Source organism: Lagopus muta, chromosome 4 (assembly GCF_023343835.1).
Source record: "Lagopus muta isolate bLagMut1 chromosome 4, bLagMut1 primary, whole genome shotgun sequence".
Lineage (NCBI taxonomy): Eukaryota > Metazoa > Chordata > Aves > Galliformes > Phasianidae > Lagopus > Lagopus muta.
Window position 1 is genome coordinate 24,781,383 of NC_064436.1, and position 17,972 is coordinate 24,799,354.

The 17,972-nt window shown below is 35.1% G+C and overlaps 1 protein-coding gene across 1 annotated transcript in view; it reads right to left on the reverse strand.

The window, feature by feature from the left end:
* The window catches only part of GPM6A (glycoprotein M6A), a 94,400-nt gene extending 76,918 nt beyond the window's left edge, over positions 1 to 17,482 (reverse strand). The window contains exon 1 of the mRNA XM_048940987.1: positions 16,917 to 17,482. Within this exon, the coding sequence (XP_048796944.1) occupies positions 16,917 to 16,953 (37 nt within the window). The 5' untranslated portion in view covers positions 16,954 to 17,482. The remainder of the gene's footprint in view (positions 1 to 16,916) is intronic.
* Between the last annotated feature and the right edge of the window lie 490 nt (positions 17,483 to 17,972).

The window sequence follows — 17,972 nt, forward strand, 5'->3', positions numbered from 1 at the left end:
AGAGCTACAGCTTTCTACAAAGCACCTGCCTTTAGAGAGATGAAATGAGAAGATTCAACCACATCTACACTACACCTGTATCAGAGCCTGCGAAAGACAAAAACTTTTATGGATGGTGTCCTTAGCTTCTTATAAACCTTCTGAGGAAACTGAGTGGGTGGGAAGAAGGACAGGATCCTTGCCTGGCTCTTACAGCAAAGAAAATTTATTTCATGAAAACATATCACAAATCATTGATTGGAAGACAGAAGAATGAATGATAAAATTGCCATGACACCTTTTGCTTCTTCATTTGCCTCTGTTCAGGACTCATAAAAAGCAGCAAAGCTTTTATGAGTAAGTTAATCTACTGTATGTTTACAGCTTCTGTCAGCAAAACATCTCTTAGGAACAGCAGTGTTTACATGTATACAAATAACAGTTTTCTATCCTGATATAAAGAACGCGCTACTTACATACAGAAAAAAATTAAAATATATATAACTTCCAGCATGCCCAAGGAACTGCCACGAGATTAGATAGAATTTTGAAAATAATCTTATTTTTCTAAATATTTTGAATTGCTAGTTGCAAGTCCATAGATTTGTAACAAATTAATACAAGTAGGGAAATTAATACTGAGGGAAAATATACAACTATATACACACACACTTGGGAATAGGACATTCCCACTTTCCTTCTTCCTCTCCCACTCCCATCACCCTCCCTTCCAATTTCTAGCATAATCAAACACTTAGTTGTACAGCATTTCAGGATACTAGCATTTAACATTCATCGTAATTTACGCATACTCAAACACTTCTTGGGAGTCTTGACAGATGTTTATGTTATCTCTATATTTGAAGATTTTGAATACATTGCAAACAAAATGTTTTTAAGAAAAAAAGCTAGTTTTGTGGAGCTCACTTTTTTTTTGCAGGCAAAGTCTGGCAAATTTTCCCCAGAATTATTAGTATTCATATTGTGTATGTGACACATTATAAACAGTTGATGAATATCACTTCGTTGCTTAAAGTCATTTAGCATGGCCTAATACCTTGTGGTTCTAGTGTTTGTGAGCAAAGAATCATTCCAAATCCACGTCAATAAGGCCTTTCTTTCGCTTGCTTGTGGTAATCTGTCTTTCAGTCATTGCAATTTCTTCACATTTTCTGGTGATGTGCAGGATTTAAACAGGCTTGATCCTTCTACTGTCACCAGGATACTAATTCAAAGAGATCACCCTTGAAAGTGATTGGATCAACTTTCAGATAATCACTGTGAGCAGTGACAAGTGCACTGATATATTATGACTAGTCTACATTTTTAATAATGGATTACAATAAAAACTCTGCTTTTTAGCTTTGCTTGTTTCTTTTTGTTTGTTTCCTAAATCCTTCCCTACCATTCAAGGGAATGAACGCTTTTGGACTAAGAAAAATTACAAAGAAAATTTGTAGTCAACTGAAACAGCAGGAAGAGGGAATCTATCACCTACTGTGGAAAGCTGGAGAAATCACTTTCTTTTGACACTCAAAGAAAGCTAATCAGTAGCATCAGAAATAAAGCCATAAAGCCATTATTTGATTTTTTTTCATCCTAAAATATACACTTTTAAAAAGCTGTTTTTATTTGTTAAAATAAAAATGCTGTTAAAAGCACTGAAAAACACAGACTTGTGACAAAAACAGTGTGGAGCCGCATTTCATCACAGATGTGATACAGATTAGTGATTTATTGGACTGACTTCTTAGCATTATCATTATTACTCTCTAGTGAGCTTCTTCCGCTCTTAAAATTCTTGGTTAGGTGTTGAACATCTAATTCCATACTCTTTTCCTCAAGCCTCATACTAGAGAGCCCTGTTTCAGAGACCTTCATGCCCTTTATTCTATCTGTTCCCTCTGAATAAATCCTTCCTCTTTTATATATATATGTCAGGAGGTGGATAATTGCTTGACACTGTATTCTGTCATGTTTGTTGTGGGCAGTCAGACCCCAAGGAAACTGGAATTGCTTGCCATTGTTATTCAGCATGTTAGCTGCAAAGGCTAGATCCGTCATGTGCTTTGACTCTAAAACTAAACTGAAATACAAAACCCTGAAGGCTACCCTTACGTATCACAACAACACAAAAACAGCATTTCAAGCTATTTGGAAGCATGCAAATGCAAAATGAGAGTAGGGCGTATGTATGTCAATAGCATTGTCAAAACCTCCAGGTAACACATCCTACTGATGGAATATGACAAATATGTAAATTAAATAATTTTTCCTTTGAAATCATGAAGTCTGAAATGCAACTGCCACAATTTTCTTTTTATCTCGTGATCTCAGTAAGAGTAATTTAGACTGGAAACAACCAGAGAAGATGCTCAGCATCTCTTCCTGTGCAGGCAGTACACCAAGAGGATTTATCTGCTTCCTTTGAACACAAAAACAGTCTTTCACGGATATTTCTAATAAGAGTTCGGTAGCCTTATTTCAGTCTGAAGTTCTCTCTATATATTTAGAATTACATTCTATCAAAAACCTTGTTGTATAAAAATAGTCTGATCATCTTCCTAAAAAAATATTCTGAAGTTTTTGGGTTGGTTTTTTTTTTTTTAAACAAACAAGCAAACATAAGCCAATTAGTCACTGTCAGGCATCAGTGCTATGAAATGAGTACAAATCAGATTAATATCTAGTATAATATTTGTCCTAGACTTTCCATATTACATGTATATTATCACTAAGACATTGAGTTCTACTGAAAGAGACTGAAGTTACAACTTTCTAAGCTGTTCCTTCCTTTGACATACTGAGCAGACATCCACCATACGTACATCATACCATTCTTCCTTAAATTATCACCGCTAAAAATCAAAGGTCTGTCACTCTTAATTTTAACACCACATTTGCCATAACCATGACAACTTCAACTCCTTTACCATTTTCCCTCTATATAAAAGATTCTAAAATTAAAGACTCTAAACTGGGGCATACCCAAATTACACTTTATTTTCACCTTTAATAGCAGAAAGCACTACTTGATGACTGAAAGCACTTTAACAAATGGGTAAGTATTGCCTTGAATTCTTTGTTTTCCTGTAGCATCTACAGATCATAGCTAAAATAAGACTCTCACTGAAGAAGTATAAATACTAAAACCAAATAAACAAGTCATAACATGGGTGTAAGAAATTAAAAACTGTCCTACGTGGTTTTTGACAAGTGGGAAATTAAGGCACAGTAAGAGCTTTCTAAATCACAATTTGGTAGTAAGTTCCATAAGTCAAACTGAAAGGTGCAAAAGGTATGTAATTTCATATATATCATACCTTAATCCAGAATTTTAAGGATACAGTAACAATTTTCTGAAACACTAATTATCTCTGAAACATTAATTCTTAAACTACTGCTTGATAGCTTGCTTGTTAATCCAATAATATAAGTTTGATTCCCTTACTATGATTTCATTCACAATTATTATCAAGCATCATGAAAATTGTAGCCGTGATGTTTTCCCATTTTTAATAGTTTACTCCTACTGAGAACTTACTTTGGATGAAGGTCCAATTTTTTTTACCTACTGAATCTGTATACTACCAAAATTACCTGGTAGAAGTTCCTCTATGGGATTTTTATTTTTATTTTTTTATTTTTTAATGTTACTTGTAAAAAAAAAAAAAAAGTTTAACACCAACCTCAGCTCCAACTCAAGATGTAAGATAGCAACTGGGAAGTTTTGCCAGAAGCTAGTTGCACAAATAAAACAAAGATTGTGTACTTAAAGCAAAATCATTAATATACACATCTGCAGCCTAACATTTTTTGAGCTGAACAAAGTTAGACTTTTTCATAGCAACAAATCATTTAGATAAAGCACATCAGCTGTAGCCCTCAGTGCACTAACTGTGCCAAGAAGGTTGTCACAATTCAGAAGAAGGGCTTATTATAAATTAAGAGAAATGAAAACAAAAAAACAATTAAGCAGCCAGAATGATGCTGTAAGGGTAAAGAAACTTAGCTGCCAAACCTTGAAACAACACTGGGAACACAGAGCCTAGAAGATGTCATTGGCATTTTAGGCCCACACAACATATTCTCCTAACAAGGAATGGGGTCAATTTCATTCATTTCTAAGCTGGGCAGTTCACTCACACTGGAACATAAGAATAGAATGGAGGTAAGCCAAAAGAGCATGTTTTACTAGCAGATAGATGATAGCAACAAAATAAACAAAGCCCATATTTCTGCTTTATCCCAATACTGAGGGTTCTGTGAAATACCAGGTTATTTTTTCCCTGTATTTGTCCTTCAAAAAGGATATATCATAAAGCATTAAACACAGTGTCCTCATTCATTATATATTCCAGTATGAAAAACAGCTCCAGAACTGCACTCTTTTAATAATTTTAATTTAGCAATAGGGTTATCAATACTTTGAATATTCATACCTTTTTTTTTTTTTTTAAATTTCCCTGCACAATTAAATAAGCAAGGTTTGTTGATTGTATCTGCAAGCTAGGTAACTGAGATGTGCACATTTTATTATACCACTGCCATTGTAAAGGTAAGAAGGTCCAGCTGGTACCAGCTCCAAACACATACTACACAACCCCTCTACATACAAATAAAAGCTCAGTTCTGCCTTTTTTGAATACCTTGGATTTACAGTGGCTTTGTTGGAATGGACAAGGAAGATAGGGCCAAACAATCAGCATGAACATTTTATTAACTCTAAATATAGGCATTTATTAACTATAATCCTAGAACCATACATTGATAAGACTATTTGTCGTGCATTATATCAGAAATCTAGTTTCAAAAAAATCGCAGATTGTGGAATGAGAGCACCCTGAATTAGTCATCTCCATTAAAACTATGAAGTAGAATTGCCTAGCAACCAAGAAAATTAATTCAGAGACTAAAATAAACACTGACACTGACAGAGCAACTGCTGCTCTATCCATAAAAGCACTCAAAACAGAATAGTGTTTCCTCATTTTTTGTTAAGGAAAAATAATTTCAGAAAGCTAGTCATAATGGACAAAGAATAAAAAAGTAATTAAGTAAAGCTAATGAAAATAATTGACCTCTTTTTACATGTCATTAAAATGAAAAAGATAGTAAGATGGTTTTGTTTTTTTTTTTTTTTTTTTTTAGAATTCTGACAATAATGAAAAATTTTACATGAAGGTTTCTAACATACTTTCCCACTTGAATAGAGTAAGTTTCTTCACATGCAAGCATTCTTAATTTTTCTTTATACTACCTGAATTTACTACAGAATTTGTGACCTTGCCTACCTGAAAAAGATCTGCAGAATGATTACTCACTAATAGCTCTAAACAAATTACTACTCATCACATTTCTGAAGGACAGAGTTTGAGTTATAAAGTTTATCACACTGAGGCTGCTATGGGGAAAAAAACAGATCGTGGACAATTAAGATACTGCAATATTTTAGTTTAGTGACTGCTACTTTTATAATGTTTGTTAACATCTGGCCCCCTGTGTGATTCATTGTCCTGGTAGAACTACAAAATCCTAGTAAGATTATCTCTTTACAGGTAAAACAGTGGTGTTCTGTAGCAACACTGAAATATTACAGGAATTGTTACCCATCAGCCATTTCTGAGTGGCAGTACTTCCAAAGCTCTCATAGCAGAAGGTCTGTCTTGTCAGCTTGAATTACCGAGTTCAAGCACTCCAAAAAGACCAGGAATTATGAGGGCAATAACAACCAAAAGAGAAAATTGAGATGCCAGAGAACAACACAAGTCTTAGCAACTGCAGCATCTACATCAAATCTAATTGAGTCTATGTTAAAAGGTTATAAAAACAAACCTAGGTAAGAAATGAATCAAGGACGAGAACTAGGAGTAACTGTGCATTACAAGATAACTCCACAATTACAGCCATAACTACAGTTTCTAACAGGAAAGAATGGGATATTTCACTACTCTGTATGTGCATAACACTCTCAAAATATGTCAAGAGATAGCTGCAGGTACTTGAAAGTCTTCAAATCTCCATATTCCAGTAACATTTAGGAAGAGATGGATTCTCTTGCAATGGATTCTGAAAGTAGTATGGTTGTCAATAAATACATAAGAAAATATGTTTTCATTCTACATGGGATGTGACAGGTAACAATGAGGATATCTGCTGCTAGCACAGGCAATGCAGACAGTATGGGTCATATATAACAGACCAGAACAATGAAAAAAATTAACAGCGAAAGTCTCCCATGTGCAAACACATACACAAAGCTGATGAAGGGCCCCAAATGTATATAATAGGTTCCCTCATGTCTTAAATATTTAATGTCTGTGGCAGATGGGTTGGGCAAAAAACATATTGTCTGAACCAATAGCATAAACACAGCTGACCTGAAAGGCCTAATCACCACTAGGTTATAATTACTGCAGTGTTTTCACAAATGAACACTGCTCATAAAACTAGAATAACTTTGAAAGATTGCATCTTTGACAAATTATAGCCTCCATATGCTGTTGAACAATTTGCTTTTATTTTCTGGCCTTTGCACCATATGCTATAGGTGTGATTGCAGCATACGTTTTAATAAATTCATAGTTTAGCCACAGTTAGAAGCATCTTTTTTTGATTAATTTCTGTGTAACTGAACAGTGTTATAAAACTGGAATTTATTCCCTAACTCTAACAATGGCTGAATATTGTATCCTTTACTAATGGTACAGCTTAGCATAGCAAGAAAAAAAACTCAAAAACAAGCATCCATTTTCTGCGTTCACTTCAGACACTGTCAAACTCCAGCAATCACAGACAACCACGTAAGAGACACTCCACTCAGAAGGCTTTAATTAAAGATCTACACTACCCTTTGCAACAAAACACAGGTAATTAACCAGCACTCTCCATCAGATCTGCAATAAAAAACTAAAAATCTCATCTATAACTCATTATAGGACAATAACAAGTACGATAATACCAATGTTGTATGTCCTTGCATTAGCAGCAGAACTCAAACTCCCAGATAATCTTAGAAAGCATACTATGCTTATGTTATGGGAGAAAGGTAAAAAGAAGGTCACTCACAATCCGCCTTGGGGAAAAATTCCTTCCGCATGGTAAATTTGATGATCAGCGTGGCTTAAGTGTGTGAACAAAACACACCAGCAATATATTTCAGTACTGCTACTACTAGGTCCAGTTTACCCCACTAAAACTCAAAAAAAAAAAAAAAAAAAAAGCAGCCAAGGAAAAAAAAGGCAGTATTTCTTGAAAACAGACCCTCTGGTAGACAGACAGGAACATATTAATTTGCTGTGATTTCATGCAAACAAAAAAAATCTGAGACACCATTCAAACTTCCTTCCAGTCTCCGCTCAGATCCCATTTAATTGCATCATCATGTCCTCTCACAGATTCCCAGCCCAAAACCTGACAGCAAGTTACACCACTGCAATGTTAGTCCTAATCTTAAAGACTGTGCAAATACTTCATTTTTGCATAAATTAATAATCTGAATAAAACCTATAGGATTTACTGACAGTGCATGACAGCAAAAACATGCAGGCAAGTCTTCTCAGGATCTGAGCCCTGGTTACTGACTTTCACCGAAGTTACACAGGTCTAGTATGCCAGTTTCATTAAGTTACACTAAAAGCAATGGCAATGTATGAATTTACAAGCAAATGCTACTCATTTTTTACAAGTGGTAGCTAGTGTGAATGAAGGCAATCCTTAATACTTGGACAATTGATCTTCCAGCAAAGGGGAAGTATTCTGCAGCAACAAAACTGAATTGAAGAAATATCTTTTGGCTTAAAGAGGAGCAGATCTCTAACTAGTTATGTAGGAACAGATTGTTCACTGTTCCAGTCTACAGAGATCAGTACAGCAATCTACTTAGGCCACATGGTAATAAGATGCTTTTAAATAGCACGAGAACAAAAAAGAGAATCTACAGTTGCTTGGATTTTTTTTTTTTAAATAAGGAAATACAACCTAAGAGAAAAGCAAGCATGGATACATGGATATGCTAGTTTATAATTTATCAAGAATATAAGTAAGATCGGATTAACTGTTTGATTTCAGGTAGCTATCAGTCTCTCAGTGAGAAATTAGAAGGCTAAGAAAATATCTAAAGACATATATTGAAGCATCATAACAAAAAGTATTGTAAGTATTAACATACTTAGTTTCTTGGAAAAGTCAGTCACTATGTCACTGAGCTAGAAATGCAAGATTCCCTTTCTATATAATTGTGTTTTTATCAAGGCATGGACAAAAGCAAACCACATTAAGAGTTAAACCACATTGTGCTAAACCTATTATGTTTAATAAAAATAAGAGCATTCAAAAAAATGATTGAATATATCTTTCTGAGCAACACAGTGGCAGCCATCTCAAGGCAATTTCAAACATTTGCTTTCACCCTCAGCAATGCATATCAAGTTGATATTTACTATTTTATCCTTATAAAGTACATCCTTGTTGTTGGTATAGTCTTTATTTTAAACACTACTACGTTAAAGTTTTCAGTTCTTCCGTACCACACGCAGGATTCAACAAGGTACTTATTTACTATTATAATTATCAGTAAAAATAGAAGTGTCTTCTCAGTTAAGGTTATTCCACAATTGACCAATTCAACAACCAGAGAGGCTAAATTGGGTTCACTACGCATAGGAGCAGCTACTGCATCCCATTTTCTTTTACAGCAGCTATCTGCCCTAACTATACATAGGCAGGGCTCAGATGCATTTGTCTGCTTAGAATGTCAGCAGCACCTTCTGATCTGTTGATCTGTCTCCCCATAAAAACAGAGTGGATTAGATATAAGCACCCCAGAGATCAGGTCCAACCTTCAGTTTGCCCCATGACCAATGATAAATAAGTTACACAGAAAAACAGAGTTATAAATTTAATATTGACCATGGACATCCAAGAACAAGCAGGTCAGTACCAAGCAAGAAGTTACTCAATATTAATCACTTCATATATATGATGCAAGGAAGCAATATTACATTTAACTGGCAAAATGAAAAAACTAATTTACCAGGACAATTAATGTTCATTGCCACTCACTAACAGGCAATGCAGTACTTCAGTGAACAGCCTAACAGTTAGTTGCATGACAGATAAACACTCTCTTAAGTAATCATGAGTACTGCCTGCTGCTGGAGCAAATGTTCTTCTGCGTCTCTAATAAATGTCTCTCATATTTACAGTGGTAAAGGTCAAGGTATTCCTTATATTTTAAATACGTATATGGAGTCACCGACCCTGGAGGTGTTCAAGTAACATTTGGACATTGTGCTGAGGAATATGGTTTAGTGAGAACTATTAGTGATAGGTTGATGGTTGGATTGGATGATCTGGGAGGGCTCTTCCAACCTTGGTGATTCTATTATTTTCGCATCATATTCTCAGGGATTAATAAGTTAAAAACTTGTCTTTTAGCAAAAATTAGGTCACAAGTATTACAACCAGGTAAAATCTGAAACAGCAGATTTCATAACATATCAGCCTCTGTGGCATACTTCTACAAGCTAACAGAGATGCAAGTTCCTTTGGTGCTTTATATACCACCATACCTAGAGCCTGGACTTTCTATTTTTTATAAGAAATTAAATTAAAACACCTAAGACCCTAGATGTTTACTAGTGTGAATTAAATATTAAAGAATAGCCTTAAAGAGAGCTTATTTACTGACAGAACAGGAACAGTATTACTGTTACAAACAACTATCAACTTCAGCACGCAGATTCCAGCTTTTAATTATTAAGGCAAACCAAAGCATCCAAGGTACCGTTGGTAACCTGCACTTTATAAAAAATGAGTTTTGACGGTGAAAAGTTGTTTGAGATAAGATTTGTAGAAGGGTAAAGGAGATGGGAAGCAAGTCATTTTTCTTTCCTGTATGAAAAACTGCAAGCCCAAGTTCTTAGCTATGACCAAACACATTTCAGATAGCTCACTTGAAAGCTATAGAAAGAGACCACAAGCTCTTCCCATGCTAGATTTCCAAAGGCTTTTAAATTGGTCCAAAATTATGCTAGCTGCTTAGTATTGCATATAGCATAACAGTAAGAAGATTTGGTGGGAAAACGGAGTGTGGCAAGTTTTAATGAATTCACACATACACACAAAAAACAAAGCTAAACTGATTCACTAGTAGAAGATAGTGTCACTGGGCTAGAGGAGTTTCCCAGACAGTGTATGCTGCCTAGCTAAGTGATGTAGCCAGTTTCCCTCACCATGGAAACTAGGCCAATGGGTCAACTGGGAGAACTTTCCAGTAATGGGAAAATGTATACTCACCTTTTCCAAGCATGAAAATTTTCCTATCACTCACTGCTTTCAGTTAAGGTAAAACCAAACTTGCTCTCCCTCTTTCAATTACCTGAGCATAGCTTTGAAATACTTAGATACTGCTCATACTTGCAATATTAGCATAAATGCAAGGTGCCATGAATGTATCATGTTGAATGTTTCCTCAGGGGGAAAAAAAGTTACTGGTGCACTGTTATAAAAAGGGAATCTGGACTTACTCTTATGGTAGCTTTTTTGTGTGTAACATTTGAAAAATGTTTTACTTCACATAGTATAGAACATAGCACAGACATAGAAACACCAAGATCAGAAAAGACATCTAAGATCATCTAGTTCAACCATCCATCTACCACCAATATTTTCCCACTAAACCATGTCCCTCAGCACAAAATCTAGATGTTTACTAAACACCTCCAGGGATGGTGACTGTGGGCAGTCTGTACCAGCACCTGACCACTCAATACCAATCTAGTATTATTCTTCTCAAACCACCCCTATGTGTTGTTTTGTTTTTAAATTTATTGAACCTTTAATCATTACATTAACACCTAAACAGATTTTTTTCCTTGAAAGACAGAAGACAAAGATTGGAAACCACTTGAAAACACCCCAGTTCAAAACACAGATTTTGTGCATAAAGAAATTGCCAACACTTCACTTGACATTCTCACTCTGAAAGAGTGGCTAGGCACTGGAACAGATTCCCCAGGGTGGTGGTCGAACCTCTATAGGTCTGACATGAAAGGACAACTGTATATTTCAGTATTTTAAATCAAATATTTTTCTCTTCCCATAGCAGTTTTAAAATTCTGGATCCCTCTGGAAAGAAGTGTTTCACACCATACTTTTTTGTTCTGATACTGATTCTCATCACTCTGCAAAAGAAAATGGCAAGAATTCTTAACCACTCCTTACACAATGAAATTTAAGTCCCTATACCTTTTCTCTTTTTCCCCATAAGCAAAGGACTTGTGACAATGCATTAATGTGGAGCTTGCTGGCACATCTGAGAAATCAGTCACCTGATGACATACTAGCAGGAATTTCGCATCGCAGTGGTATGGACTGAAGATTTTGTAACATAGAATTGTCAAACTGAAAATTAACTGGCAAAGCATTTGATATAGGATCATATTCACCACTGATTTTTTTTCTGTTTGGATTCAAATGCAAATCAGATGCTTACGTGCTTTATAATGGTCATATAATTATACCCGGTGTCTGCAACCTGTGGCAGAACAACCAGAACCATTTTTGTGGGTTTTTTTGTACTTCGTACTCCATATGAAATATTAACAGGACAGAGCACATTCTCTAACCCGTTGCAGATCAAACAGGGTAAAAAGTACATGGGCAAAACTGTATGAGGTACTTAGAAATAATGCATAGTTATACTTAAGAATAAATTTTCAGATGTGTAAGTCCCTCTTAGAACCTAAGCACTAAATTGAATCTAATTTATTTTCACCATACTTGCAGATTTTTGTCACAACTGTTGATTATTTTCAGAGTAGTTAGAAAGTTTTCCCTACCAAATTAACTTCTACTTTCACAAATCATACAAATATCTTGGTGCAAATTTATAGCACTATTTTCATTATGTATTTTTAAATAATTGATATAAACATTTGTAATATATTCAGTGTTTTTTCCTAAATAATTACACAGCTTATTTATGAAATCTTTTTACAAAAGTAGTTTATGAAGTTGACATAAGCGTTAAAATTACCATACAGACTTCAATTCTCACACATTTAACTGAGAATGCTACCCTACGGCAGCTAGAATACTTTTTGCCCTGTAAGAATTTATATAGGTCATACTTAAGCTGGCTTTTCATGCCTACAACTAGTATGACATTAAGCCTGCAATAGTAAAAAACAGTGTTTCTTAAGACACACTTTTCAATATTAAAGATTAAATAAACAAGAAAGATGAAATTTGCGTCTTTGTCTGAATAACAGCATAATATATTGAATAATAACAGATGTTCAAATTACAGATCCTAATGTAAGAATTAATTTAGTCTGATATTACTATATAAATATGAATAATTTACAGTGTTAGAACAATTTCAAATTCATATTGAATGATGTTATGGAATTTTTCTTTGATAAATGTATTGATTAACAAAGAAGTATTAAGCGTGAAATAGAGTGAGAAACTTTGCCAGATACTAAAATTTACTTCCATACTAAACATTGATTAAGAAAGAAAATTAATTACTCTGCTAGTGGCTCTCCAATTTTCAAGTAAGATTTTACATTGACCTCTGTACATCAGGCTTTAAGAAGAAAACATTGAAAAATACAGATTCAGAATGAAGAACATCAGCTGGCAAAACTCCACTACTTCCTAATTATAAGGCCAAATTTAAAGTTTCCAAATTGCTCAGAAAACTGATTATAAAATTCAGGAGTCCTAGAGGGCTGAAGTGCTAACAATCCAAGAAGAATCCAACTTAAGATACAAACATGGCTCGCACCTATAATTTGTATTTGAAACGAAGAAGTTAACTCTTCATTTACAAATAGTGTCACCAAGAAAATCAAAGTGCAAAAATGCATGATCTGCTCCTTTTTATTTTAATAAATTTCCTAACAAGATTTAAAGACAATTATTCTTTTAGAGGTGAAGAAAAAGATTTAGAAGAACACAAAAACTGCCAGCAATGTTTGCAATTTTTTAGCTGATATTTCATTTCTGAATATGAAATCAAGATCAGTTTCATCTACTCCATATTAGACTACTACCTACTTCCAGAATAAAAGGAAGTAATTCTATCTCTTATGTCTGAAGAAGCAGAATCCGTGTGCACACTGCTGATAGCATCCTAGGCAGCGTAAACCTTCCTTTTTATACTTCGGTAAATAGACTGCTGATCCATCACGATCACTAATGCAAACCAAGTGCTAACTCATTAACTCCAGTATTCAACCACTACCTGTCACAAAATATAGCTATTCTGCTACCACTGGAACCTTGCCTATTTTTGTCAGGCATACTACAGCCAAGAGAGCTAAAATAAAATCAGTTATTCACAGTGCTTGCTGTTGCACAAACAATTGCTCTATCCATTCACAACAGCATATTTTAGAAATGAATTCAAACCACTACACCATTAAAAAAATATTTTCAAATGGTGTAAACATGTCTTGCTGTGGTACAGAATAGTTTGTTTTTTTTTGAAATGGGTATGTTGTATGAGTATTCAAAGCTCCACTCTTTACAGTGGATTTACAGTGCCTGCCCTCTAGAAAGTGTTTTGTTTTATGAGGGTGAATGACAAGAGTGGGAGTCATCATTGCAACCTCAGTGCTTTCATGGAGAGAGGACCTGTGCTGCAGGAGCCGGAGCTTTCGACGTCACTGTCTTCCAAATACTGGCAGTTGAGACCTACCACTAACACGCGTGCTAATTTATGCATAAGGGTTTCACAATTAGCATGCATCCCTACGGACATCAAGAAAACTTATGCTTCTAAGTGCAGCTGATCATTTTAAAATATGTCAATCACTTAAATCACAGGCTTTAGTTATCCGGACTTTTCCAGACTGCAAATTTACAATCAAAGGTATAGAAAGTTGAAGTTTCTAGGCATATAGTACAATGCCATTGTTATAGAAATTGTTAACAAGCTGATCTTTCTTAGAACGTATTTTAGGCATTCACTTGTAGACACTCCAGCCAGGTTTTCTGCACAGCTTCAGTTCTTGGTCAGCTACAAACAATTGTATAGCAAATGTGTTTGAGACATACAGACTAGTCTGCACTGGCTTGCAAGCTTAAGTAGCAGAATGTGAACAAAGACAACTGAACAATAAAAATAGGAAAAAAAAAAATCTAGTAGCTTAAAACAGAAAGAGTAACCAAATATTCTTGGTTTAGATTTTCACAAATGAAATCCACTGGGCAACAGCAGTAGCTCCATTTATGAAAAAAAGAAAAAAAAAAAGGATAATTATGTCAAAAAGAAAACACTCAGTAAGGAAATTTTAAGTTTCTGATCTCCAATCATTAATTCAAACTGTATAGTTTCTAATAATGCATTAATTTCAGAAACCAGATGTGATGTACTCTGACAATTTTCCAAGCTAAAGCCATAAACAAACCTCGTTAAACATTAGAATGCAGCGATTGTGTAAGACGGAATGTCATTATTAAGAATCTCTACGGTAAGAATTCCATTTGCACTTCTCAGTAACTTATTGCATAACAGTCTCTCAAATAAGAGGCTTGCAGTTTTGGTAGTCTTGTTATTAGAGATATCATTATATATTTATGAAATGCATCACTATGAAACTATCCAATTCCATCATGGCTGCTAGCAAGACGTAATGCTGTTCAGTGGGAGGTTCAAAGCAACTGCTGTAAAGAGCACTGGAGTTGGCAAGCAGTGAGATTTACACACCAATTGATTTTGTAAGAAACAGGAGAAAAACATGAAAATCAGAGCATAGATATTACAGATGAAGTTGCTGAGGCACTACAGTTAGAAAAACTGGTACAGATTAACTGGAACTGTATCACTGATATCAATAAAACATTCAATAGAGCAAAAAACAGGCATTATAAAAGAGGAATATCCAGTCAGACTGATAATAGCCAACACTTTTCAAATGCAAAGTGCAAACCTTAAACAGATTCATCATTTCACGATCTTCCCTGTGTCCAAAGTATTTTGCTAAAATTCCTGGATCTGCATTCAAAAACCCACAAAAAATAAAGATTTTTTTCATTTTGCTCCTACACTAGATGTTTTCTTCAAACTCCAAATACATTTTTCAAGTCATCAGAATCTAAAGCAGGAACACAAGTCGAGATGACAGGTTAACAAATATGGTGACAGCAACTAAGCAGCTCCCCCTTTCCACACCAATCAGGAAAAAATAAATATAATTTGTCAGGTCTTAACATTCTCTTGTCACTGTCCACAATGACAGCTGGGTACCACTAAAGGAAAAAAAGGCCAAAAATATTGCATTGTAAATGGGAAGAGGGTGAGGGGGGAATAAATAGTGTTAGCTGCTGTAATCAGACTATTAATCACACCATTTTGAGTGGCTGTTGGTCATTCAGCTGCTTATAATATGAACAATGAGAACACAGTTCATTAACAATGTGCGCTTTTAAAATACAGATTCATCTTTCCATGATTTTTTTTTTTCCTAGTAAGGATTTGGGAACTTTGAATTTCAGTTTCTTCAGGCAATAACAATGAAGCATTTTAATTCAGTGACCAAACAGTTCTATTTACTCTAGCACTATGAAAAACGATCTTTAATTTCTAAAGTAACACAGACCAGGCAATGAAAGTATTGATTTTACATTCAGAAAAAAACTCTTGTACTTTGCCATTATTTCTGCCATTTGCAAATAATAAAATTTAACTCAAGAAACTGCTAAATCACTAACAAATTATAGTCCTTATATATACAATAATACATATGTACACAGAAGGTGGTCATATGTCTTCCTTTAGTCTTCTTATGATTATGTACTATGTTTCTAGACAAAACGAGAACCATAAACAATCCAAAGCTGCATTCAGTCTAAATGGGTCACTTACAATGAGAAAGCACGACATTTACATGTAGCAAGCAGATTGATCAGGGAGCAGAAAACAGAATATGGCATCAACTCAGAAAAACATGCCATTGCAGGCAATTTTCATTAACAAACTTAGTGAGTTTCTCATTCCTTCTCAAAAAATGGCAATAAATACAGAATTAAGAGTACGCATTATTTATCGTGGCCAATATTCCCCAGGATTAATCTTTGTTCTGCAGTAAAATGAAAAAAAAAATCCTTGACTCCTCTCTCACTGCTGTAATGTCAATTGTACAGAATAACATGACTGCAAGGACTTCATAAACACTGCATTTTTCAGAGAATCAGAAATCAATAAACAATCAGCAATCATCTTGTGTTGCATCTTTAAGTGCTAGCACACTGATGTTATTTTCAACTTATCCAGAAACCTTGGATGTTCAGAACATGCTGTGTACGTCTTGCTAAAGCAATTTCAGCTGCTACATGCAGAACAAAATTCAACAAGATCCAAATCTGAACAGTGCAAATAGTAAGATTACTTCAACATAAAGCACAGGAAAAAAAAAAAACGCCAAAAGATATCAGTGCTTCCTGAATATATATATACAAAATATATCCCTGTGTCTTTGTTCAGTCTGGACTCTCATTCTAGGTGTAAATACTGGCTACATTGTTAGATATCCAACAGCAACCAGCTTCAAATACTGTGTGAGTAGCTCTCTCATAGTTCACACTCGGCTCCCTTGACCCAGCTAGACAAGCGTGAAAACATGAAATAAATGAAGGCTAACAAAGACTGGTCTGGGAAGCAGCCTGCATTAAATGCTTGCAATATTCTAAGTATAAATGTAAAATTCACTGTTTAGATCCCTTTAATATTAAACATCATACAACAATCACTATATTAATAGCTGCAGAGAAACAAATGAATGAAAGCAGTACAGAAAGGAAAAAAAAAATCTTTCCCATCTGCCGCATAAGGACATTCACTAACCTTACAGCATGCTGCTAAAGCAAATAAGGAACTGCAAAATCATTATCTCTTCGCAAACAGAAAGCAATTATCACAATACCTTTCTGTGTTTGTCCCTCTTCCATATTCTCTTCCATGGTTACCTTTCTTCACTAGAAACAGCTACAGAGAATTAATCAAAGGTTTCAGTCAGATGTAGGAAGAAGTGTGGATTTTTTTTCCCTGGGAAGCTCCAACAGCAGAGGCTTAGGCAAGTCCTCAGAGCTTAGCAAGGCTCCCTCACTCTCCTTGTTTGCTTGGAGACAGGCTGTCAAGTGTAATTTCATTCAAATTACTCTTCCGTGAAGATTATCAATTTTTCTTCTCAAAGCTGCCCATTGTGTACCACTGTAAGCAGGTATTCAAATGAACAGCCTGTGAATTTTTTGGGGGGAAATTTGGTCTGAGCCCTTATGGCAATGACACCAATTCATAAGCCTTACTTTGCATATAAAATGGAGAGGAAAAATTGAGGTTTGTACTGAAATCTGTGTTTTAAATTGGAAACAGGCTGTACTGAAAACAGATGGAGGGGTGTCCTCTTAACATGCAGCAGACCACCAACCCATAATTCCCCCTATCTGCTACTGAAGTGGGAAAGCCCAGATGCCTGTGGGTTCTTTATGCTGTATTACTTGTCTCTCTCCCTCCCTCCCTCGCTCCCTCCCTCTCTCTCCCTCAGCACATTTAAGAATAATACAAGTCTTCATTTCCCTCCTTCTCATGTATCTGTATCATTTGGAGCTAACAAATATACACACATTTAGAATATACTAGAAAACATTTACAGCAAGCATCTATGTATGCACATGCGTGCTTATGCATATACACAAGCAGAATTTAACACATTATATTAATCACTACAAATGATACACACCCTATACATTATTTGCCATCAGCGTCACAATAAACAGCAACTCAGGGACAGTGCAGAGCTTTAAAACAATCACTATCTATTCCTTATCTGACTGCTAGTATCCAGATTTATCTCTATGCTTCTATTCCCCATTTTAAAGAGTAGATGTCTGAAAATGGTGAAGCACAACATGTTTGTATGGGCTTCCTTATGTATACACACACACTAACAGATTTACTCAGGAAAAGCATAGGTTAAATA